The 24,113-nt window shown below is 39.0% G+C and overlaps 1 protein-coding gene across 1 annotated transcript; it reads right to left on the reverse strand.

Moving 5' to 3' along the window:
- Nucleotides 1-1,574: 1,574 nt before the first annotated feature.
- On the reverse strand, nucleotides 1,575-24,050 carry LOC140242159 (suppressor of fused homolog). Its single transcript, XM_072321924.1, has 10 exons — nucleotides 23,789-24,050; nucleotides 18,945-19,079; nucleotides 9,890-10,029; nucleotides 7,408-7,550; nucleotides 6,540-6,625; nucleotides 5,890-6,086; nucleotides 5,300-5,558; nucleotides 3,927-4,065; nucleotides 2,565-2,633; nucleotides 1,575-1,735 (listed from the first exon to the last, which is right to left on the reverse strand). Exons 1-10 carry the CDS (start codon nucleotides 23,932-23,934, stop codon nucleotides 1,664-1,666), a joined length of 1,386 nt encoding a protein of 461 aa, XP_072178025.1. The 5' UTR covers nucleotides 23,935-24,050; the 3' UTR covers nucleotides 1,575-1,663.
- Between the last annotated feature and the right edge of the window lie 63 nt (nucleotides 24,051-24,113).

Consider the following 24,113-nt stretch of genomic DNA (forward strand, 5'->3'; position numbering starts at 1 on the left):
TGACTAATAATGAAATTAAATAAACAAAGAGGATAGTAATTTCACTTTTTCATTTCAACAAACATACCTGTTAATGTTCAGAATAGAAAAGACATGGTTCAGCCTTCTCTATTTCATTTCTCAGTTAAATTCTGTGGTTTTGTGCTGAACCTTAGTCTTATGATTTCATCTGTCATTGTTTGTGTTTCATAGGGTAGAGTAACACATTCTCTTGTATCTGAACCCTTTAATGTTCAAATGTAATCCTTCATTCCAGTTGCAGAAATATTAAAAAGCCTCTTAATTGCTGAATTTGCAATGGATCCTTACAACTGGTAACACATTTTGGAGGACTAAATTACTGTTTATGTCTCAAATTGGCAAATTTTTGTGATTTGTCCTGATTTTTTGCAGATTTAAAAATTCAGTTTCATCTACCAGTAGTCTTGATCCTACAAAGGATAAATTGTAAAATTCAGAGCTGTCAATATAATGAGGACAATGATAATTTCTGCAGATAAAAATTACCCCAGAACTTATGACTTTTCTTTTAATTACAGGCTGCCTCAAAGCCATCATTTTCATCCCACTTGCCAATGCAAAGGGCATAAAGAACAATATGTAACGGCGAGAGGATATATATAAACAAATTTGCATCTCAGTGGGTACCCACTCGTTACTTTAAAAGGCAGGTACACTTCAAGGGAGCAGACACCCAGACCTAAAGCAAGATTAGAGTCTAAGATTTCAAAGGGTTGTGTCTCATGTCTGTAAATCCCCACACAAGGCTGGTAAAGTAATATGATTACCCATCATATTGACAATGATGCGTGAGTGCCACTTGTCCATTTGCTTAGTCACATCTCTTTGCAAGACAACAACTAACAAATAGATAAATACATTACATGTTGAAGGGCTCCCTCTTTAGGTCCATGCAGATAGCAGATATTCTCCTATCTCATACACTGTGGTGCCTATGCAGCAGTAGTGATCTCTATCTTATGGCACAGAGGACATAGCAAGAGAGTGTTATTTGCCAAATTAGGTAGAATTCAATTACTGCACCCCAAGTTCCCTCCATCCTGGTTAATACTTTGCTTTTGTAAAAGTGCATATAAACAGAGCTGCAGCTTACAAACAAGAAGATCATCTTCTACAACTGGTGACAGAAGCCACAACACGAAACAGAAGCAACACAGACAGGCATGGCAGTGCATCATCCTTGGGACCAGATCCACTGTAGTAATTTTTACAACTCTTTCGCTGCTTCTCTGCAGTTTGTTATTCAGCCATGCAAAAGCATACATGGAGCAGGACCTCAGCTTTTGCCCTTTACACCTGACTGACTGCTGATGTCATCGCTTTTATATATATTATCACTTTCGAAACTCTATAATCTCTTATCATCAATAAGTGCTACCGCAACTTACAAAGCACATTCAAGTCCCCATGCTTCATCAGACAACCAATGAGTTATCAAAAAGGCACTACGATATCAACTCTGAAATCTAAGTACAATGATTGTGACAGGAATACGAGAAGTTCATTTCAGTCTAATACTTATTACGTGCCAGAATGACAGAAAGAGAAGAAAAAGGAGTAGAAGATGAAGGGTAAAGAGAGAAAAAATAAGCTCCATCCACTGGGCAGTGAGATGCCATCCTGAATGGGACACGCCCAAATCTCACGTCTCATCTGGAGTGATGATCAGCTGCAGCTTCTTCTCCCCCCAGTCCATCACCTTGGGCAAGTCCAGCTGCAACCAAGAGAGCCAGTTGATAGATATGATTCAACTAAAATGTGTGGGAACATTTGGTATACAGTCCAACCTCAGTTATCAGGCCATGTTGGGACTGGGGACATCCCGATAAGTAGTATTGTTGGAGAAGCAAGACATGCTCAAGCACGACACTTTTAAGCAAGTTGTTTCGGGTATATATTGGGCATTCTTAATTCACAATTCACTATGCTAATTGAAATTATGTTTGTGTGTTTCATTATTCAAATAATGTGGAAATAACATGGCATATGAGTGGAAATACAGCATCCTCTTAGTCCGTTTCTTTCTAGCACTGGTATTTGGGTTGGTAAAGACATACATGGTATCATACTCATTGACATATATGTCCAGACTTTGCTTTGTACTGTTAGTACAGTTCTGCACCGGAAACGCAGAGACAGTTCTTGTACGAATAATAGAGAGATCCCACAAAGTGACGACCAGTAACCCAGGTAAGACTGTATATTATCCCCCGACTCTGGACAGGCCTAGCATTAAAACCATCTTTTACAATTGACTGGATACTGAAAAATCACTCCGTGTTTCTACTTTGACTTTGTTGATACAATGGATCTAATTTGCCATTGAGTGGAAAAGCAAAGAGAATCATTCAACTGCTTTACTATCTCTGCCCTAATCATTGTCACAATGAATATGATGACAAATTACATTTACTCTGTAAAATTTGAATGGGTTGATGCTTGACTAGACAAGGTGTGGGCTGAACGTTTAGAGATTTTAAAACTTCTCAGATATCTTTTAACTTCTTTCTCACTTCAAGGGCAAATTTGCTGAAAATACTCACACTTTCTCTTGATGGGAGGCATTCAAGGTCGTTGGACATTTCATCTGCAAAATCTGCTGAGATGAGGAGCTACAATATAAACACAAATGAAATGTTCATTTAATTACAAATATCATTTCAGCATATTTATGCAGCGAGTCCTGCGTAAATCACAAAGAAATGTTAAGAAATGTTGACATTCTAACAGTTGTAATAAGAAAATGCTAACATACGGCATGAAATGAAAATTCCCTACATATTTTGTAGCTCTGTAACAAACAAAGAGAGAGATAAACAGACACTAATCCTCTATACATGTACCATTGTTGGTATGTTTTGACATATACACCCTCAACATACGTATGCTGTGTATTTGTTACATGTACATGCAATCACAATCAACTTGACAATAACTATCTGTGTTCTGCCACCCATTAGATTTAGAACATCCATGGCTCTCTTGGATACTGATCACTGAGGTGCTCTTACAGAGTGAGACAGTTTAATAATCTTGTTTACTTTACAGATACACAGGTTTGGTACAGAGCCATGATTCACAACTTTGCCAAGTCAAGTAAAAACAGACTGTGAAACATTCACTGTCACCACATTGCCAAGAATCTTAGTGTGTAAAATTATCAATAATCAATAAATGATAAATTTTGACTTCAAAGTCAGGCATAACAAGTTCATGAACTTGCACCCAAACTTTACAAGACATTCTCTTCAGTTTATCATCTGTTTGCAGTAAGGAAGTGAACCACAAAGCTTTACAAACATTGTTGCATGTAAATGACTTTGTAGTCTTATCTTGCTCAATCCATTATTTTTCATGAATATTCATCATGTTATTATACAATTTCACTGATTTTCTATTTCAGTGATGGTCATCACTGTCTAGAGCGTTTAGTTAGGGGGTAAATGTTTGTTTGGGAGTATTTGTTTCTTAATCAATTTAGCAAAAATCATGCTGTTGAACATTATCATCACATAGATAACTGAAAGATGGATAAAGAATGGTATACAAGATAAAGAAATAAATTAAAAATCCACTCCATATTTACCGTTTACAAATCAAATTTTGAGAGAAGAGTGAAATTAATCAAACTGAGAAATTACAAGAAAAACAGTCAGAGAAACATTGACCAATATCAATGTGTAATATAATATGAAACTCTACTATTCCACATCTTTATTGTGTTACTTTAAATCTGTTTCACTGTTTTCAAAAATCTTTTTTTCACTCTTTCATTCGTTTGATTTCACATAATCATGAAGATGACATGGCGATGAATCTAAGTTCTTGTCAATGCTAATGTGTACAAATGAATAAGTGTGAAAGCTGCATGACAAGGCTGTGCAGAGAAGGATGATATGTCTTACCTGGAGCCAGGGACCCCTGGCCACAAAGGGATGGTTTTCCTCCACGAAGGAGCCCTCTACGCTGGGGGATACCAGCGTGATTGCACAGTCGTTGGCCACGTTCTTGAAGGTGAAGTGGCGGCCATGTTTGATGCGGCCCCTGCATGTGTAAAAGGCACACAACCAGAAAAATAGAAATGAGAAACAAACAAAAAAGAACCAGCAAATGTGAAGCACACACAGTTGAATAGCCCTGAGCCATCCATAAGATAACAATTATCATGCCTTGGCCCCTCAGAACGTTCACTCCTGCACATGCAACATCTCTCTTCATTGCAGTTGTTACCCTGAGACCTTGGTTTCATTTGAGCACTTTCGAGCAAACTGAACTGTACTGAACTGAATCGTGTCATGGAAGACTGGGAGTGTACGAGCGCTCTGTGGAGAAAGTGAACCTCTTGAGTTATGTCTGGACTTGGGTCAGAGGGTTCACACCTTTTGTAGCAACAAGGTCACGCACCTGCCGCACTTATGCCACATCAACACCAACAAGCATCATCAACAACAACAACAACAACAACAACAACAACAGGTGTCCTGAGCTAAGAGAATCAACTCTTTGCATTATGATGTACTGTGTGCTACATGCATTCCTCTCATGCCAACTTCTGGTACGGTACACTTTCGGACCACTCTGTGAGTTCGAGCACTTTCAGGCAACGTACATTACGGTATACTTTTGGAGGACATTGGAAAGAGGTCCACTTTTGGCACAGTACGGTGTGTTAGGGTACACTTTGAGAGGGCTACAGCGCTCCTCTGGCAAGGATACAGTATTGTATGACACTCTTCAGGAGAGCACTCAAAAGCACTCCTAGATCACAACAGCTACACTGTATACGGAGAATATTTTGCAAGATTTTCATTTTTGCAAATTTTGCAAGTTAGGTGCTATTCGCAAAATTAAAGACACAGGAAAATATCGATTCTGATCACGCTATGAATGTGACTCACGCGTATACATTTCTCTGTTCGGTACAGGACTCCACGATCGTGAATTTAACCATTCGCGAAATCGTCAGGAAGTTCCGATTCGCGAAAATTTAGACTCACTAAATATATGGCATATATAGCATATGAATGCTTCCTGGATTAAAAACATATCCATACTATAAAGCCTCAAAGATCACAGCCTCGACTCACTCATAGATTGTTGGAGACAATCATAAACACACCACATCCGTAGATATACACGTACATACAGAAAGATGATATATCGACAAGACACGATGCAAAACATGGAGATGATGAGAGTCACTGAATGGCTACTGAAGGGTCACTGAAGGGTCACTAAAGGATCATTAAATGGTCACTCAAAGGTCAGCACAACAAACCTGAGAGCCAGGGCAAGCAGTGTGGCGGCTTCCAGGTTCAGTCTCATGCTGACCCCTTCCAAGTAGCGCGAGTTGCCGAGCTCAAAGATGGAGCTGCGGGTGTCGGCGTCGCTCTCCAGCGAGGGCTTCCGGTTCAGACCGCGCCCCTCTGCATCTTCCTTGCCCTCCCCCTCCTCCCCAGGACGACCCGAGATGGGCGGTAGGACCGGTCTGTCATTGGACAGGCCTCGGGTGAGAGCCTGCCGGATCTGCTCAGTTTCTACAAGATGAGGTAGAGATGGACATGATGACTTCTTGGGAGTTTGCTCCTCAGTGAACCATGATGAACAATATCAAAGATATCACACCAACATATCATGTGCACTACATGAAATACATAGCATGTATGATATATGCATTACAAATTGAATGCTGAAATAACTTCTTGCTCTGTTCAAAGTTCTTTACACTTTACAATTATTGTAGAAGAAGAGAGAAAATATCAAATACCACCAATATCTATTTTTAGAATTTGCAAGCTTCTGGAAAGATATGAAGTTTAAGAGCATTAATTTCTTCGATACATCATTCATGCCTGTAAAGAGACTAACCTAGCTGTGATATCCTAGGGGTGTCCCCCTCATTAGTCCAGTCGCCGACTGGTTCCCAGGAGCACCTAGCACTGACACCGCTGAGATTGGAGCCCTCCGTCTCGATGCCATGCTCGACTTCCTCCATGAGATGAGGGTTTACCTCGAAGATGGTCTCGCCCCGCCTCATGTCTGTCACCAGCCACTCCCCTCCAGCTCTGTCAATCAACAAAGGGGGCGGAGCAAAAACTGAACATGGCTACCTCACGATAACATGGAAATGAGGCAATTACATAACATAGTACAAATTGTAAATATGAGACTCCTTTGTGGATGTAAAGAAAGCAGCACAATGAACCTGTTGAATACTGTATATGCCATATATCTTATGCCATATATCTAGCAAGTCTAACTTTTCCATAGTAGAGACATCCTGACAATATCGCAAGTGGTAATATTTGTGATCCTGGAGTACAAAAATGAACGGAGAAATATGCCCCTGCACATCCCATTCATGTTAAAATCAGAGTTAATAATTTTGAGTGTTGTTAAATTTGTGAATAGCATTGGACTCGCAAAATTCATGACAATAAAAACCTTGAGATATGTATGGCGTATACAGTTATGAATATAGAATATTGTTGACAGCATGAAATGTACGCCACACTCACACTTCCATAGATTTGAGGAGTTCCAGCATGCCAGGACCATTCCACCTCTGAGATGCCTGGAGCTCTTCTGTACACACTCCAACAATCTGTGGAGAGACAGATATTCAAAGACAACAATCTGTGAGAGATAGATATTCAAAGACAATAATCTGTGAGAGATAGATATTCAAAGACAATAATCTGTGAGAGATGGATATTCAAAGACAATAATCTGTGAGAGATGGATATTCAAAGACAATAATCTGTGAGAGATAGATATTCAAAGACAATAATCTGTGAGAGATAGATATTCAAAGACAATAATCTGTGAGAGATAGATATTCAAAGACAATAATCTGTGAGAGATGGATATTCAAAGACAATAATCTGTGAGAGATAGATATTCAAAGACAATAATCTGTGAGAGATAGATATTCAAGGTTTAAACCATGCTACCTCGCTGTTGGACAGCTACTAGAAAACTAGTGTATAAATCCTACACAGAAAGAAAAAAAAAATACTGTTTAAATGCATTTTGTAGTTTTAAATCAATGTGAAAGGAAGACATCTTAAAATTTCATGCTACTGTTTTGATCAAAGCAGAAATCACATTTTGTGACATGTATTCACAGAGGATTGACCTTTCACTTCTACATTTTGCCTTTTAACTTTTTAACTACATTTCGTCTTTTAACTTTCCTTTCAAAAATGCACCAGACAGTTTGAACCTTTCTCAATGCTTGGTAATGTTTAGTAAAGTCTGCTATAACCAAGTCGTATAGGCAAGCATTCTTTTACTTGACGTGATGAAGACCCCTGAGGCTGTTTTCTGTTTTTGTTTTGCTTGCTTTCTTTACAGCTGACAGGTAATGACACCAAGCATGGCTACCTGTATGAAGTTGACGATGCCGTGGGGTGTGTTGATCGCCATGAGCTGCCGGTCGTCCGCCATCAGCATGTGCTGTATGCGAGACTCGCTGTTGTCCAGGGGACTGTGCCAAGAAACATGGTCTCCATTACAAAGAGTGTTTCCTGCAGAGTGCAGAATTAGAGCAGACATGCCATCAACAATTACCATTTATAAATGCTTGATTCTTATTGAGTGAAAGCATGCAAAGTCTGAGGTGCACTCATTGTCATTCGTGTGACATCCCACTAGATTCAGTCGAGAAAAGTCCTTTTTCTCTATTACAAACATTAGCAGACAAGGCATTTGGTAGAATTCTGCCATAGTAATGCACTGACAAAAACTGTTAGCACTCATTAGTACAGAAGGTCTTTTATGCCATGAGTGCATCGGTTATTCTTAGGTTGTGACAGCATGAATATCTAAAATCCCTGAAAAAAGAAAAAAGAAAAAGAAAAACCAAAACAGGATAATATTTAAGGCAGCCGTACCAGGGGCAACCTGTTAATCTGGGTCCTGTTGCATACAAAGATGCAACCAAACATACAACAGAACATCAAACTCAAAATCAAAATCAATGTGAGACTGTATTAGCTAATCAGCATTGAGCATTCAAAGACTTCTGTTTAATTTTCTGATTTAAGTTTTATCTCAACTTTTATGCAACAAAGAACTGGTATTGCAAATCATATGGCACACACAAACACTTGTTTTAACCCGTTGAGGATGGTTTGATTTTGCTACAACACGCATTTTCCATAGACAGCTGCCCAAGTATACTCGGGACTCGTCCTCAACGGGTTAAGACTTCATGGCAAATTCATAAATTCTATCAATGTGTCGCAGGGAATTTCAAATTAGCATGTCTTTGAATCAAAATTAAAGTTGTAACAAAAACATTTCAAATTTCTTTTCAATGAAAACATGAATATTTCCACAAAGAATCAGCCCTCTAAGGCATCTTTTTTTTTTTTTTTTTTTTTTTTTTTAAAATCTAAGTTGCCCCTCAACCTGTTGAAGACGAGTTCCGAGAATACTCAGGCAAGTGTCCATTGGAAATGCGTGTTATTGCAAAATCAGTCTGTCCTCGATGGGTTAAAAAATAAAAATACATATAATACACACAGTAGATAGAGAAGCAGATATAGTGGATTAATAGGCACATACAATGGAGCTAGTGAGTGAAAAGTAAAAAAGAGGGGGATAAAGAAAAGAGAGATCAACAGATAGATACAGAAAGCAATTTAGTGAGTGAGTGAGAGAGAAAAAAATAAAGTGCTGGGGTGGGGGGGGGGGGGGAGGGAACACCATTGTGGAGAAAGAAGAGAATGCCCTGTCTTTGGACTGCTTTGATAATACAGTCTAAATAGATTTCTCTATATACCCTCCACTGAGGCATACAGGTGGACCAATGGGATCCTTGTTAGCTTTTGTCACTGATTGGTTGATAGCCTCTTGAGATGATAGCCACCTTGGTAACTGATTCTTTCCTTATTGACAGAGTATAACTACAAGACCGCTACTCTTGCTTTCTCCCTCATGCATGCACCGCAGTGATTGCACGGCAGTATGCAACACCACATACAGCAGCAACACATGATATTAGGCACTTATGAACATGGGTATCTTACAGAATCACAAATAATGTCTCTGAATGGTTTAATTTTCACGGCCGATTTAAATTCCAATATCTACAGCATTCTCTGGACAAGAGGACTTTCTTTCCAATACGAATAATGCACTGTATTCCTAAATATACACAACAGTTTTAAAACCTGGACCCCATTTCATACAAAGTTGCTTTCGTAGCAACTGTTGCTGAAATGGCAGGTGTCATGGTGTAACAGCAAGAATCCTGCTTCCTGATTGGTCGTCGCTACAAAAAGTTATTCGAGCAAGAGGTGCTATCCTAACATCTTTCTTGACATCAGATCCTGGCATGAACAATGACAGGACTAATACTGATCCCCCACCCCCATCATTTTATTTTGATATCACCAAACTGTTTATCAACTCTCATAGTTTTTAATACCCTCACTGAGGGATCCAGTATTTCTGATCAACCATTCCATTGTGATGGACATTTTGCCAATCCATCTGTAAGTCAATCATGTTGCAAACTCTTGTACGCATTAGCTTCAAACTCTTGTACGCATTAGCTTCAAACTCAGCAGCAATATCAAGTTTATAAAAGTAGGTAATGATGGCACTTGGATTTGCATGTGAAAATCTGAGTACTCCACGAAATGAAATGGAATATTATCATGATATGTGTGACACTATTATCACATCAGTCTTAGCAACCAAAACAACATATTTTGTAGCTAGATAAGCTGGATGAGAAATTAAGCAAGATATAAACAGCATATAACAACTAATCTGAAAGAAAATCCAAATCTATGGCAAGGACATTGAAATATGCTTCCTGTCGACAGATATTGCCTGATGTGCATGACTGCCTCACCTGACTGGAAGACATATCTGGCTAGTCCTTGCATGAGCTCTGCTGGCCAGGTAGGGGGCGCCGTCTCAGTCGGTTCTTTCTTCAGCCGGAAGGTCAGCTCGAAACCGAAGCCACTTGGGCCATTGGGCCCTGACGGAATCCTATAGAGAAACGGATAAGCAGAACTTATGAATGTGTGTCATTTATCAATTCTCTTCTTCTCTCTTTCTTCCTCCACTTCTTCTTCTTCTTCTTCTTCTTCTTCTGTGCAGAACTTTTTTGAGTATACTTGTTCAATTCAAAGTGTTACCCTTTCATGTTCAAGCTGGCTTTGCCATACATAAACAGAAAGATCAAAGGTTTAAGTTTTCTTGAAGCATGCTTGGGTTTTCATACACTGTAGTGATGGGGCAACTGCTTTCTTCCTGGAAAATTCTCATTATATCTCTCGCAGTCCTGGATGGTTCCAGAGTAACCAGCTTGACTGTACTTCATTGTCCAAGCTGAAGCATGGAGGATGATTCACAAACTTGAGAAACTTTTACACAAGACATACGCATCCATGGGAACACTGCCAACACATTACCAGAACAGAAAGAGCGAGAGAGAGAGAAAAAAAAGGAAGACACGCTCTGTCACCCCGAAAGATTGTGGGATTCATCATTGACAAGGATGGCGTACCATGGGGACCAAAATATTTCTGGCAACGTGCTCACCTGGTTTTGTCCCCCCATAAGCCGCCAAAGGTGCACGCAACCTTTACAGAATGGGGGACAATGTGGGATATGGCTGTAGCATTTAATCATCTGGAAAATCGACAATGGGGAGGTTGGGAGTAACGCTACATGCGTATCCACTCCTCTCTCGTAACAGGAAATCATTTTCTCTTTCAAGTCAACAAGAGTGTTTACTTATTCTCTCTCATCTTTCACCCCCACTCGCTTCTTATTGTCATCCTACCCTTTGATGTACAGATAACGCGCATTGTTGCTCTGTCACATGGAAGTACGGATGGAAGAAGTGCTAAAGAAATTGCTCCGCTTCGCTTGGAATCCCTGCAGACGCTCAAAACATTTCACCCAGAGATCACACCAAAGAAAAGCACTCATGTGCCATGTCTAAGCAATCACAATCACAAGAAAGAAATAAATGAGATTTCATTGAGTGATGAGCCACATATTTTGGCTAATCGTGAAATTACAAGGTCTATTACACTACATTATCACATAATTCTTATTCTTCGTCACTTTTTCCCAGGCTCTCACAAAGACACTAGCTACCAAACATCACAGACGCATGATTCACAGTTGCCCTGATTGGAGAGCGAAAAATTTGAGGAGTATTTTCTTCTTCTTTTTGCTGAAAGATTAATGAGGCAGAACAATGCCAGAAGCTTACAGGTTGTTTGCTTCTATATGCCATGTTTGCATACCCGTGGGAACTTACTTTAACAGCATGCGACTTGGTCTGACTGCATCCCCAAAATAAAAGGCCAGTTTAACTAAATGTTCTCAAATTGCTTTAATTATCTTCTCCCAACGGGTCTGTTTCTCAGGGACATTACAGTGCATGCATTTGAACAGTATTTGAAATCCATTCTGCATGCATTTTAATAGCTGTTGCTATGTTTCGGTAGTCAACAGGCAAAATTTCTGGTTGCCAAGGGTGCAACCTTTTTGTACAGACTTCACTTCATGTGTCTACTTCTCCAGTTACTCCTCTAGACAATCTCTGATTGACTCAGCCTCAAACGAACTTGGCTGATGAAATTAGCAATGTTCAATTTGCAGTTAGCAATGGTTCAAATGACCTCAAATCTTAAACTGTCAAAACAGAACAACTGCAAAACTAAATATATCACTCATATTAATATGCAAACCAATTTGCTTTTATGTTTACTAACAAGCTCCGTGGATGTTCAAAATATTCTTTCACTGCAACATAAAGAAACTAGAAAAGCACTCTGAGAGCGCAGACCTCCGCCAAGCAGCTACTTTCCACCGATGATCTTGCAAAGAGATTTTTCTCCTCTCCACCACTGGAGAAGTTCAGAGCTCTTTGGGCTCTTCCATAGAGATCGGTGATTTCCACCAATAGGTATACATGCTGAAAAATATTGCCCGATTTCCCAATATAGAAGCCTTTGTTACGTCATAAAACCCTCAGCTGCACGGCGCGCCTTGCCCTAGCAGAAACTAGAGCACGCACTTTAGTGCGCGCATGCAAACCTCAAGTACGCGCAGCCTGAACTCCCAAATTCATTGACCCTACCTGTCAAAATATCAAAAATCCTTCATAAATTCCCCCAAAATTCTCGGATCACTTCCAAAAGTTATTCGTTTGTTACTTGTGTCATTCTCAACCTTTCCTGCAAGTTTCATCCCAATCTGTTGACTACTTTTTGAGTTATTTTGCACAAGGACAAACGAACTAATGAACAAACCAACGGTAACGAAAACATAACCTCCTCCCTTGGCGGAGGTAACTATATGCGTTGTATGTGACATAACATCGCTCATAATGACTATGTGTCTCTTCATGTTGTTTCTCTCACTTGAACTTTTTCTACTGTACTCATGTGAAGAATGCAACTTTGAACTGGCTTGTTGGTGCATTCGTATGAAATCTTTGATTATCACATGTCTCTGGCATCCATGCAAAACTTAACAAAGCTTGAATGACAGAAATCTCAGGCTTTTGTTGTTGTTGTTTTACTGGGGGGGGGGGGGAGAACAGACTAAGCTAAATTAAAGCCAGTAAACATCATTTTGTGAGACTGGTTTTAAAATCCCAATGTCTGTGGCAGGGGACCAACTTTGACTGTTCAGGATTAAGCTTTCAACAAAGGAAGAGATTACAAAAGGTTTGTTTGAATCATAGATACATGTACATGACATATCCAGTTCAACTTCACTCATCTGGCCATCATTTTTCTAGATCTCTCTTTTATCTGGACATGGAATTGCAAACAAACAAACAAATACTGTAAAAGTGGTTATTTTCGCACAACTTATTTTTCGCGCTTGGCCAGTTAAGAAGAGGTTCGTGTGTTTATAATTCTGCGGTATCAAGACATTATGCACAGGAACATATGGCAAGCAAAAATATTTGCGTGCTTTTATTTTTGTGCTGGTTTCTGGTTGCGCGAAATGTGCGAAAATTTCAACACCTCGAAAATTTCCACTTTTACAGTACATTGTATATTCAAGCACATTTCATGCAAAATCTTACTGGGACCAAACACCAAGTAATAATCCCTTGCAAATACTAGGCAGTAAAAAAAAAATGCCAATCAATAATTTAAACCTGCTACCATGCTGTTACTCCTCTGATTGTCATATCAGGTACCCAGGGAAATGGGAGAAAAACCTTCAAGGTTTGACAGCTTTGCTTGTCAGCAAATTTGCAGAAAATAAAACAATAAAGAAGGGATATCTTTACTCATATTAGATTTTATGTCCACATTATGTACATGAATCACAAAGCATGCAAATATCAATTCATGTACATAGTCATGGGAATGGTAGATTGACAATGGCTTACAAACCCTTACCTGCTAGAAAGGTTAGCATTGGAACATGTACCATATAGATGAATTATGCTCATCCAGCCATATCACTTTAATCCAGATGACTGGTTGAATCAGGGAGGTGGAACAATCTTCCCCCTCCCTGGTTGAATTAACTGTTCATAAATAGACTATATTTCAAAACCCAGTGCTTTGGATCCTTTTTTCTGGGTACTAATCTTAAAAATTATGGTTACACAATTATTTCTTTATTGAAACCTTGTCATTACTGGTGGCAACCTGTTTAAAAAGCATCAATCAAAGACGGAGGTTGGTCCCAGAGAGATTAATCAGGCGACATTCATGAATCACAAAAGGTAATGTTCTGAATGCAACCGCGGTGAGAATACCTCCCATGCTGAAGCACAAACAAACATGTTTATCATTAGCTGGAGTCAAGGAACAGAAATCCACCTTATATTCATATTTTTCAAAATTGTTTTGCTATAAGAGATCCACATTCCTCCTGAAGAATCCGCCCACCCCAACTTGGTAACAAAGGCAAGGGTATGTACACACTGTGTACACAGACAAATGACAATAGTCTCTGTTATATCTCAACCTTCTTTTATTACCAAGGCTAGATTTGAAATATAGTCCTAGACTGATTGGTGATAGGCACCTGTCAAGTAGAACTAATAGAAACGACCAACTTTAACAAATAAATGGACCATTGACGGTATCAAAGTGAGTACAGCAATCCATGTTTGCGACAAAGCCATGGTGAAATAATCAATGGCGATTGCAATGCATAAACATGTTTGTCGATAATCATTTGGGAAGGAATTTTTCTCACATTGAGACTGAAAAACAAGAATCCCCGGAATAATAACATCGCCACGAAAATAGTCACCCCCTGCCTGGGGTCCCACAGAAAAGCTGGTATGTGGTGTTATAATAAAAGACCCATATCATAATTAGATCTTGTTTACCATGACTGCTTATATGATTTCATGAAACGACAAGAGAGGCTGAACAATCCCATTTTGAATCCACCCTACCTTTTTAACAACAGCCTTTAGTGCAGAAGAGACTGAAAAACAGGCTTTACAGATTTTGTACAATAATTAAGGGGCCCTCTCAAGCAAATATTTAAACACCGTGATCCTTTAGCAGGAAATATCCTTGTCCAACTTCCTAGCTGCTGTGTAAATCAATTTCCCATGCTCTCTTTGCCGCAAGGGAACACTGCCAGATCTACGCAGGAAAACTCAGTCTTTCAAAATTTTCATTTTTAAAGGACTTTCCAGAAAAGGCAAAATGGTTCAGGTGTATACAAACGTTGCAAGCACTTAAAGGAGACCTCCGGATGATTTTCAGACTTTTACATTTGAACAACTATAAATACGTTATACTGAGGACAGAGTTTCACAATATGTGATAATTGGGATGAAGAATAGGAATATTTTCAAAATTTAGAACAAATTGCAATGAACAAGGATGATGACATGGCAGAGTCACCATAAGAATGCATGGGTTGGGGCTCAAGGAAGCAGAACAAAAGAAGAAGGCATGCATAGATTATACACAGATGAACTCGCAAGAAAGCGGTATTGTAATGAAATTACACTGCTACATTTCTGAAATATGTGAACCTCCTATGTCATCATCCTTGTTCAGTGTAATTTGTTTAAGGTTTTTCAGAGTATTGTTTCTCTGCTCAAGAACCACAATAAATTCCACATATCTATACATGGAGTTGTCGATTTATGTACTACATGATGTGAAATTATGAAAATCGTCTGGAATGTCCCTTTAATGAGGAAAGACTACCACACTCACAAGGTGGGTCTTCATCAGCTCGAGCTTGAAGAATAGTGCGCTTACGGGGGATCAGAGAAATAAGCCCGAAGTCAGCTGAAATGTGCAAGCATCGCGTCTTCACCAGCTCGAGCTTCAGGCACGGTTGGGTTTATAAGCTCGATGCTGGCGCATGCGCACTTAAACTAACGGTAGCGGTGGCGCGAACACACTCCGACCTGACTGCCTATGTTCCTGTGTAACGCATGCAGTGCCAATGTTCAAGCTCGAGCTGATGAAGACGCGTTGAAGAGTAGCACGCTATTTTGCAAATTAGCTGGCTGTTCTGTAAATAAGTCCAAGATTTCTTTGGCTTATTTTCCAATTGGAATAGCGCACTATTTCGGTCTTCATTGCAAAATTAGCGGGCTATTTTCTGATCGGGCTAATTCTTTGGATCAGAAATAGCGGGCTATTCTTCAAGCTCGAGCTGATGAAGACCCACCTACAACACTGAGCAATGATAGCTACATCTGGAATTCTCACTCTCATCCAAACAAAGGTAATACAAAATCACTGTATACTGATTAAGATCTTGGAATCGGTATCATACACATGAAGTGTAATGAGAAAATGTGACATGATTATTTTTCCCTAAAATCCAGAGTCAAACTGTTCAAATTAGACATTATAAGATAGTGTATGTGCACCATGCCAAATTCTACCCCCCCCCCCATTATACACACACACACTATACACTTCATAAATGTTTTGGTCAAGATTTTACACTGATGTGATGATACATATGATGAGAAATTTGATCACCATCAGATAGTTCCATTGAGGACACTGAATTTCTAAATTCAGCTCACAGAGCAGTATAGTGTCACAGAAATTATTGCTGAAGTAGACTCTCACACTGTATGATACAGTTTGACCTTGATTATCCGGCCATGTCAGGACCGGCGCTCATCCGGATAAGCGAATTGGCCGGATATGGGAGACACAATGTTAATGTATATAGAAGGGCTGCTGTCCAAGCTGCCGTCCCAGTGCACTGGCAGCTAGGCAGGTAGCGTACCCCACAACGTTGGTGTAATCTATGCTAGCCTGCACAAAATTGTAGTCCCTTCTTCACAAAAATAAAGTATATTTAATATGTGAAAATCACACATGTTTTACCTCATTAGATATTGAGAAACCTATCATGCACATCTTATGAAATTAGTGAAATAGATCCATGAAAGTCACTGTTTTTTCCTCAATTTTTGGATGAAAAAAAAAGTCCTTCACTGCGTGAATGCATCCGGATAATAGAGATTTCCGGATAAAAGGAGGCCGGATAATTGAGGTCGAACTGTACCTCAAACAAGTCTGCACTAACTTTTACAAGTGTGTTTTTGCTGTAAATGTAAATCTTATCTAATTGATTCAAACATGCATCCTAGTCAGTTTAAAATATACATGGGACCCATGTAGGCACAACATGCATGCTACATGTATCATGTATATACCCTATAATTGAATGGCTAAAAGATGAAGTCTATTGTCGAGTCCATGATTGAGTCTGGGCACTCATATTAGTTCAAGCCTGTAGTGTAACCTCACAATCTTTCACAGTCATTTATACAATTATATGTTATCACATCGCCATGGGTGATGATAGTCACATCATATCAATCTAATCAAAGGACTCTGGTGACTGTACATGTAGTGTTACCAGACAAGTGAAATTAAAAACCTCCTTCATGTGCGAATGTCAAGTCAACATCCTTTTTTGATGTGTCATCTATCATACTACTGCAATGGCCGATAAAAGCATCTTGGGAAAACAGTCTACAAGTATCTCTATTGCATGGAAGCGAACAGTGTCGTAATATCATTGAAAACTCCAGTTTTAGTTCTAAGAGGAAAACTGACTGTAAATGGTTTGGTATAAGCTCATAGTGTGTCAATGTCATTCCACAGTCAACTGGCACTGGAATATCTCACTACTTTCATATTAACTAGTCGGTTGAGCAAACAACTGCTTTAACCTACAGCTAAGAAAAGACTTCATTATTCATCAAATAAACACTGAAATACTGGCTGCTAAAGCCAGGGTTCATACAAATTTACAACATAAATCATATAGTGCCCTCAAAGGGCTTTGACAGAAGTGGAAAAAAGAACTGTCTATTCAGAACCAAAGAGTGTCTCAATGCAAGCTTTTTCAGCAAAGAAACGCTCACAAAAGCTGCATGCAAATGGATGCTGATTAATGGCTGCTGCTTCTGCCCTGTCATTTTAAGCAAGAAAGCAATTCTATTTATGATATCAAATTGGAAATCTGCCCTTTTAAAATAAGTTCTCTTCATGACTTAAGATTGAAAAAAAAAAAAAAACGGCCAAAAGGTATCAAGCTATTTCAATCGGTTCACCCAAGGTCTTCGTCTTTAGAATTTGACATCATAGTATTACACTTTTTGTGATGTGACACTGTGATGGGTAGCAATGAGTCAGTTTTGAAAATGAATGCATGTGGGTTTTTTTTTTCCCCCTTTGTGAGATTGGTTGGGATGGCAAACATGTGACACCAAAATGTCTTTGTTTCTGGATATGAGCTGCATTCTGTTTGCTGGCAATTATTGAACCCCATCCCCCCCCCCCCTTCCTTGATAGTGACAAAGAAAAAACATGACCAGAACCATTATTAATAGTCTGCTTCCATATATCATTAAAATGCTCTGCAAACAGAAAATGTAGAGACAGTTGACAGCAGCCTTGCCCCATGACAATTGTAGTCTTTGACCAGCTAATCTTAGCAGGGTTGTATTCTGAGTGACTCACACATGGGGGACAAAAAAAAATTGTATCACACAATACAATGTCAACCCAGATTCCCAGCAATACCATGCTTTACACCATTGGTAAAAAAAAAAAAATGTGTCTGCTGCTTACATTGAAAAGCAATGCTTAGTCAGTTACTGCAAAGAGCATAAAATTCAGAATTCAGCCTCATTTCCTGATCTTTTTTGATAATCACAAGATTTTGCACCTGACCCACATTTTCTATAAAAGGATTACTTTTCTGATCCCGTTGTCATAACCTGGAGCACTTCAGCACACTGAAAATCCTTATGATAGTGCTGAAAATGAAACTACTGATCTTCTTCATTTGGAAGATCACCATCACTGTCATACGGTGAACCTATTTAAGAAAGCTTTCCTGCTATTGCAATGTTAAGCGAATAGCAGAGTCTTCATGCAGCTCTGCTTCAGCAAAACATGTTGTCTTTGCATATCAACACTCTGTTTAAATGTGAGACACTGTATGTGTCAGCATGTCCTACAGGAGAGAGACCAGTAATGCTTTCATTTTGGTCTCAGTCTCGACAAAAATATCTTGGCTATCATCTGTCCCACATGGAGTGACAGATAAGACTCCTTACTCGAACATGAGGTACAAGCAGACAATGTATCATAGAATGTTCTCCACAGAACCCATGATGCCTCATACACACAAACACACACATACACACGAGACACTGAATATGTCAGTAGACAGACATGTCAACTGTGTGGGAACATGATATACATCTGGCATGACATTTCCAGCCATAGTAATTGTTTCTACATTCTCCAATTTCCAAACACGCCTGAGACCATTTCCTCCCCCACCCCTCACCCCCTCTCTTTGTCTATTTTCCTTCTTGTCCCTGTCTTTCTCCCACTCCGAATCAAGTGACACACATCTGTATGCAACACAAGGCACTGTTGTCCACTTACTCATGAACTCGGCCATCTCCAAACAGGTCAGACAGTCCAAAGCTGATGTAATGCCAGTGTGGAGGAATCCCATGTCCAGGTTCACCGGGGTTGCTGTACATACTGATGAAGTCCAATGGGTCAGGGCCAGTTAACCTTCCAAAATGAGGTATGAAGAAAAATTAAATAATCAAATACACATCAAAGAAAACAAAATAGGAATCAATACCAGAGGAATGAGCCAAGCACAGAGTCAAACTAGGAAAGGCCAGACAATAAAGTATTTATAAATCTATTTAAGACACCTACGTGTACCTATGCAGTGTGATCATTTTCATTTTACAAACACATGTACAGGTATGTAAATAGAATTCTAGCACCACAGTTTTCAAGAACAAAGAATTGATACTGGCATGCTGATAAAGGCAGCTTGATGCTAAATCAAATAAAACCAAACAGAAACCCAACACAATTAGCTGTACAGGAATCTATCAAGAAAAAGTGACTGTAAGCTACTGTATCTGTAGCCAATATAAATCAAATAGAATTTATCATAATAATAATACACCATCTCTCAGAAAAGAAAAGGAAAGAAAAGAAAAGAAAAGAAAAGAATGCTGCATAGTAAACCAAAAGAGGAACTGGTAAGTCTAAAGAGAATCCCATTCACAAATTTAAATGTCAAGTTGACATCACAAAAAAAAAAAAAAAAAAAAAAAAAATGTAGCTGTGATACATGTAGCTTTCATCTTCAATTTGGCATAGTTTTTGTTTGTTTTTTTAATGCTGCAAAATTATTTCACAATGGATTATGATCTAAACAAATTCGATTCTGTCCATGCAGTGCTGATGGCAAATTAAACATTGTGTAGTAATGTACACTTTAAAACTGTATTCATCTAAAGCAGACACTGAGTTGTGCATATTTAGTCTGAAATCTCATGGCTCTCTAAATTCTTACTGCTGTTTTATCAACAAAATACACCTTAGAAATACATATTGAGCCACATTTAAGGATGAAAAAAAAAAATGCATCAAGGTTTGATATTCAGCACTTACAGACCTGTATCTAATGACAACACTGTACACATCTTCCATAAACCATGAATTCACTGATTGTACATTGTATGTGAAAGATAGGCTAGACTGCTACATGGTTGATTACATATTACGTGGGCCAATAACCATAGAGTCATTTTTCCTTTAGATGAAAAGCAAATCTGAACATCTAACAAGCATCTCTGAGCCTTCTGAAAGGGATTCATGCCATATTGCCACACCCCTAATACATGTACACATAATATGCACCTGGGTATAAAAAGCTGATCTTTAGTCAAGTTTCTCTCAAAGATTCCTTTGAATACACTAAAACCTTTTATCATCAAAACTACAGGCAAGGGATTTTTTTCTGTAAAGCTTGATAGGTTTATATTCCTCTTGTCATATTTCAGTGCAAGTATAAAGAACTGCATTGATCACGTGCAAAGGATGTGCTATTGAGCTGCACTCCACTGTGTGTGGTAAAGACTGAACGGTGGAACAAACTACAACTTGGGGGGGGGGGGAATGAAAGGAAATGGGAGAGGTAGAGTGGGAATCAGTTCTGGGTTCCCAACCAAGCTGTGTAAATGTAGGCCTATTCTAAATCACAATTGCATGACCAACTGTCATAATGCACCAACTGTGGCATTGATGACTGATTGTTACTCGAGATTCATTTACGAATGACAGTTGACCAGCTTCAATGGAGAGTATTCAACCTATTCGACTGATGTTACCTTGTATGATACGAATCATTACATTCCAAACACCTTGATTTTTATGTGACCTTCCTACTTTACAATACATGATCCATATCATGTAAAAGAATAAAACAACTAAAAAAAAAAATCAAGAATGATTACTAGGCTACAGCTACAAGACTATTTCATGGTCAAATATGAATCATCACAGAATCTTCTGAACAGGAATAAATCTCTGATGTCAAGCTTTGTTGTTGTTGTTACATTTTTTTTTTTTTAAAGGGTACGTAAAAAAGAAAGTACACTGTAGTTACTCGTCTGGATATATGGAGTGAGGTGATATGGGAGATCTGTGTGTGTGGGGGGGGGGGGGGAGGGTGTCGCCCCCACACATTTTTGGCTGTCAAAAGAAAAAAGAATAAAAACAAAACAAAACAAAAAATCACAACATCCATGAATTTCCAAAGGTTCCATCCTTAGATTCGTCTCTTGTAAGCGGGGGTGGGGGATATTTTTGAGCTTGATCCACCACCCTCACAATACATTCTGCGGCCCCTGTTATTATTCTAATCTGAAGCCGCTGCATACATGTGCAATTGCAAGCTAGTGCAATTCACTGGCATATAAACCCTAAACATTTCATAGCCTAAAATACTAAAATACATCTGAGTCTCGACAGTCAAGTTGAAGTTGAATACAAGTATTTGCCACTACTTTTGACACTTGTACAAATTTTGGAATGACTTTACTGCTATGTACAATGTATGTACAACAGTGTGTACATTGTATCATACCTATACTGACGGTTTCATTACCGCGTATATGTGAAAGCATGGACCCTATGGTGAAAGTATTGTACTACCACTGACCGCAGAGTACAGCGCTGAGCTGCAATTGAAGCAATCAAGTTCTCTGTCAAGTGTCTAGTGCTGGACTTTGCAGACTCAGATGCAAGTGTGTTTGGCTTTGAAATATTTGGGGTGAGTTTATACATGATTGAAAATCATTCATGAGGCGGTGCAAAACCACACTATACCGGGTGTCCCAAAAACAGCGGAACGGTGGATTTTCAGTACCTTGCGTTCTAAAAGTGATATATTTTTTGACATTATTAGAAAGAGCATCTTCCGCAGAAGACCATGATACCAACATCATTAAATTTGGTGTACTTTTTATTCTACGCCAATTTCTGTAAATGCAGTCATTTTCAATTTTTTTGCGACTTATGAGATAATAATTTGGGCGCGACACGCGTTCCATATGGTGAATTAGGTAAGCTTGTTGATCCACGTCAACAAAAGATAATGCTTTCATATTGGGAGCGCGCACACACACACACAGACACACACGGTTTTTTTCCTGGCCCGTGACTAATGTGAAAGCTGTATCTTTTGTTGACATGGATCACCGAGCTTACACAATATTCACCGTATGGATCGTGTGTCGCACTCAAATTATTATGTCATAAGTCGCAAAAATCCGGCGAAATTTGGCAATGACTGCATTTTCAGAAATTGGCGTAGAATAAAAAGTACTGAACCAAATTTGATGATTTTGGTATCATAGTCTTTTGCTGAAGATGCTCTTTCTAATGATGTCAAAAGATATATAACTTTTAGACCGCAAGGTACTGAAAATCCACCGTTCCGCTTTTTTTGGGACACCCGGTATAGTGGGCACAAGTATAGAATGTCCTTTGAAACCAAGCTAGGCTCATGAATAATATGCATGCAATGAATGTACATGAGTGTGTGGAAACAACTTGCCAATTTACGACATAATGAGTATGTGCTGATATTCTCAATAGCATGCAATGTCTCCGGCCCACAGAAATACCTTAGTGTAGGCCAAGTGTACATACAGTTGCTGGTTTGTAGATCATCACAATTGGTAGGTAAATTTCTGATGTTGTTTTCAGCTGTCATACGCTGGCGACCAATGAACACAATTCCCCCAAGAGAAAAACCATGTTAACAACCCTGTCTATAGCAGCCACCTATCTACAATGGCCATTTTTTTTTTTTTTTTTTGGTTTTCCTTGGGGTGGCCCCTATAGACAGGTTTGACTGTATTTGTAGTAAGAAAAAAAAAATGATGCGGCACCAAAATTGGATGTGCGCAGGAATAAGAAACTACTCTGTTTTTATTTGGTTGGTATCAAAGTGAAAGCAGCAAGGAAAGCCATAAAACAAAAAAGATAATAAGCCAAACAAACAAACTTAAGATGAGTCTCTTAGCTAATAAACTGGGCCCCATTTCATAAAAGACGTTAGGATAGCAACTTCTGCTGGAATGGCAACTTCCAAAAGCAACAGCCAACCAGGAAGCTGGAATCTTGTCATTACCATGACAAATGCCACTCTAGCAAAAGTTGCTATCATATCAACTTTTTATGAAATGGGGCCCTGGTCTACACCTTTCACAATCACATTGTACAATGCATTATATGTATGCATACAATACCAAACGTATAATTCTGGCATCCTGAAATTTAACCATACAGGCCTACATAATTCAAAAGCGGAAATTTGGTGGTCAGGAAATTCTCTCACATTTTTCAGCACACTTTTTTTTGTGTGCTTTTTATAGAGTCTATATAACGCTATTTTATGTTTTGATTCCTCTGAATTAGATAAATGAGAAATTCATCTCACCTGGCCAGGCACAAACATTTCTGCTTAACACTGACACTTTTGTGACAGCAGCACAATACCACACACATTATTGTAGGGACATACAATGTAAAGAGTCATATCAAATTCCAATAAACCTGCATAGCTAGATTGGGGAAAAAAATGAATCATGGGGATATTTGTAATAAGTCAAGTGTTTAACTTAAAAGTTACATCTAGAGATCTATATACTACTCATATATGGAAGAGGGGGAAAAAGAAATAGAAACACACAGAATGCTATGTTTTAAAACTTTCTTATTTCTGAAAGATGTTTTTTTAGGGTCTTAACTGAAAAAGGTCGTAAAGAAAATTCACAAAAATGTGGAGGGAGAGATAAAGCCGGATTCTACATGGAAATGTTGCAAATGTCAAAGTCAAGATTTACAAGGTTCATTTAACAAAGCAATAACAAGAAGGAAAAAAAAAAACGCATCTCAGAAAGCCTTACCAGTACTTCACTACAGCTGTAACTTGTAAAGGGTTGGGCTGGTCTGGGTACAGGCGACGACATGCTGCGTACACAGCTTCCAAACCCGCCGGTAGCACAGGGCCCGATGTTGGTCCAATTTCCGCTCCTTGCCTCTGCTGCTCCATGATTGATTGAACAACTTGTGCGGATTCCCTATCAATAACGTCCGATAAGACTGAACCAACTAACTTGAAACTTTGTACTCCGTCAAGTTTCCTAGAGGAGAGAGGATAAGGGGGAATATTAGTGCCTCAAACGGTGTTCAAACTCAAAGCAAATCTGTGGGAACATCCAACAGTTTACG

This window comes from Diadema setosum, chromosome 18 (assembly GCF_964275005.1).
Source record: "Diadema setosum chromosome 18, eeDiaSeto1, whole genome shotgun sequence".
NCBI classification, from domain to species: domain Eukaryota; kingdom Metazoa; phylum Echinodermata; class Echinoidea; order Diadematoida; family Diadematidae; genus Diadema; species Diadema setosum.

Bases quoted from the DNA above. Each gene is read 5' to 3' on its own strand.
- LOC140242159 (XM_072321924.1), bottom strand. From the start codon at position 23,934: ATGGAGCAGCAGAGGCAAGGAGCGGAAATTGGACCAACATCGGGCCCT. The intron at 6,087-6,539 runs GTGAGTGTGGCG...GTTGATTGACAG, and splicing joins CTCCTCAAATCTATGGAAGT to AGCTGGAGGGGAGTGGCTGG. The intron at 1,736-2,564 runs GTGAGTATTTTC...TCTTGGTTGCAG, and splicing joins GCCTCCCATCAAGAGAAAGT to CTGGACTTGCCCAAGGTGAT.